At 57.7% G+C, this 473-nt stretch overlaps 1 protein-coding gene across 1 annotated transcript in view; it reads right to left on the bottom strand.

The window, feature by feature from the left end:
* Positions 1-139: 139 nt before the first annotated feature.
* EMH_0077540 (uncharacterized protein) overlaps positions 140-473 on the bottom strand; it is a gene marked incomplete at both ends in the record, with an annotated part of 879 nt that continues 545 nt past the window's right edge. The window contains one exon of the mRNA XM_013499870.1: positions 140-473. Coding sequence (XP_013355324.1) covers positions 140-473 — 334 coding nt within the window.

The raw sequence follows: 473 nt of genomic DNA, 5'->3' as shown, positions 1-473 counted from the left end.
CTGCTGCTGCTGCTGCTGTGGATGCTGCTGTGGATGCTGCTGCTGCTGCTGCTGCTGCTGCTGTAGATGCTGCTGTTGATGCTGCTGCTGCTGGTGCTGCTGCTGTGGATGCTGCTGCTGCTGCTGGTGTTTATATCTGTCAAGGCTGCAGCAGTGTGAATATTTTGTGGCTGCTTGTAGCGTCTCCCGCGTTCATGTGTGTATTGGTTTTGCTGCTGCTGCTGCTGCTGCTGCTGCTGTTGCTGCTGCTGCTGCTGCTGTTGCTGCTGCTGCTGCTGCTGTTACTGCTGCTGCTGCTGCTGTTGCTGCTGCTTTTGCTGCAGGCTGTTGCTGCTCTGTTCTTCGGGGTTGGGGATTTGGACGTCCTCGCAGCGGCTCTGCCTCCGCTACAGTCAGCTGCTGCTGCTGCTGCTGCTGCTGCTGCTGCTGTTTGCTGCTGCTGTTGCTGTTGCTGCTGTTGTTGCTTCTCCTGC

The sequence above is a fragment of the Eimeria mitis genome, genomic scaffold (assembly GCF_000499745.2).
Source record: "Eimeria mitis Houghton genomic scaffold, Emh_scaff4773, whole genome shotgun sequence".
Classification (NCBI taxonomy): domain Eukaryota; phylum Apicomplexa; class Conoidasida; order Eucoccidiorida; family Eimeriidae; genus Eimeria; species Eimeria mitis.
This window is presented reverse-complemented; position numbering and strand designations above follow the sequence as displayed.